Source organism: Eimeria mitis, genomic scaffold, assembly GCF_000499745.2.
Source record: "Eimeria mitis Houghton genomic scaffold, Emh_scaff168, whole genome shotgun sequence".
Classification (NCBI taxonomy): Eukaryota; Apicomplexa; class Conoidasida; order Eucoccidiorida; family Eimeriidae; genus Eimeria; species Eimeria mitis.
In genome coordinates, this window is record NW_013569996.1 from 2,308 (window position 1) to 2,642 (window position 335).

The 335-nt window shown below is 53.7% G+C and overlaps 2 protein-coding genes across 2 annotated transcripts in view; one reads left to right on the forward strand and one right to left on the reverse strand.

Annotated features, from left to right (window-relative positions):
- Positions 1-157, forward strand: part of EMH_0001600 (RNA-binding protein, putative) — a gene marked incomplete at both ends in the record, with an annotated part of 1,720 nt that extends 1,563 nt beyond the window's left edge. The window contains one exon of the mRNA XM_013495646.1: positions 41-157. Coding sequence (XP_013351100.1) covers positions 41-157 — 117 coding nt within the window. The remainder of the gene's footprint in view (positions 1-40) is intronic.
- An 88-nt stretch (positions 158-245) lies between these two features.
- EMH_0001610 (uncharacterized protein) overlaps positions 246-335 on the reverse strand; it is a gene marked incomplete at both ends in the record, with an annotated part of 498 nt that continues 408 nt past the window's right edge. The window contains one exon of the mRNA XM_013495647.1: positions 246-333. Within this exon, the coding sequence (XP_013351101.1) occupies positions 246-333 (88 nt within the window). The remainder of the gene's footprint in view (positions 334-335) is intronic.

Genomic DNA, 335 nt, shown 5'->3' on the forward strand with positions numbered 1-335 from the left:
TGTGTTTGTGTTGCTTCTGCTGCATTTCTTGCTGCCTCAGTACAGAACATTGCTGCTTCCCTCGCTGCTGCTGAAATATTTTTCTTCGTTACCCACTCCTGCTGCTGCTGCTGTTGCTGCTGCTGCTGCTGCTGCTGCTGCTGCTGCTGCTGCTTAGGTAGACTACTCTGCTACGCCAGCTGACCTGCAGGAGCACTTTAAAGGCTGCGGGCCGATAAACAGAATAACCATCATGGTAGATAAATTCACAGGACACCCAAAAGGTCTGCTGCTGCTGCTGCTGCTGCTGCTGCTGCTGCTGCTGCTGCTGCTGCTGCTGCTGCTGCTGATGGTGC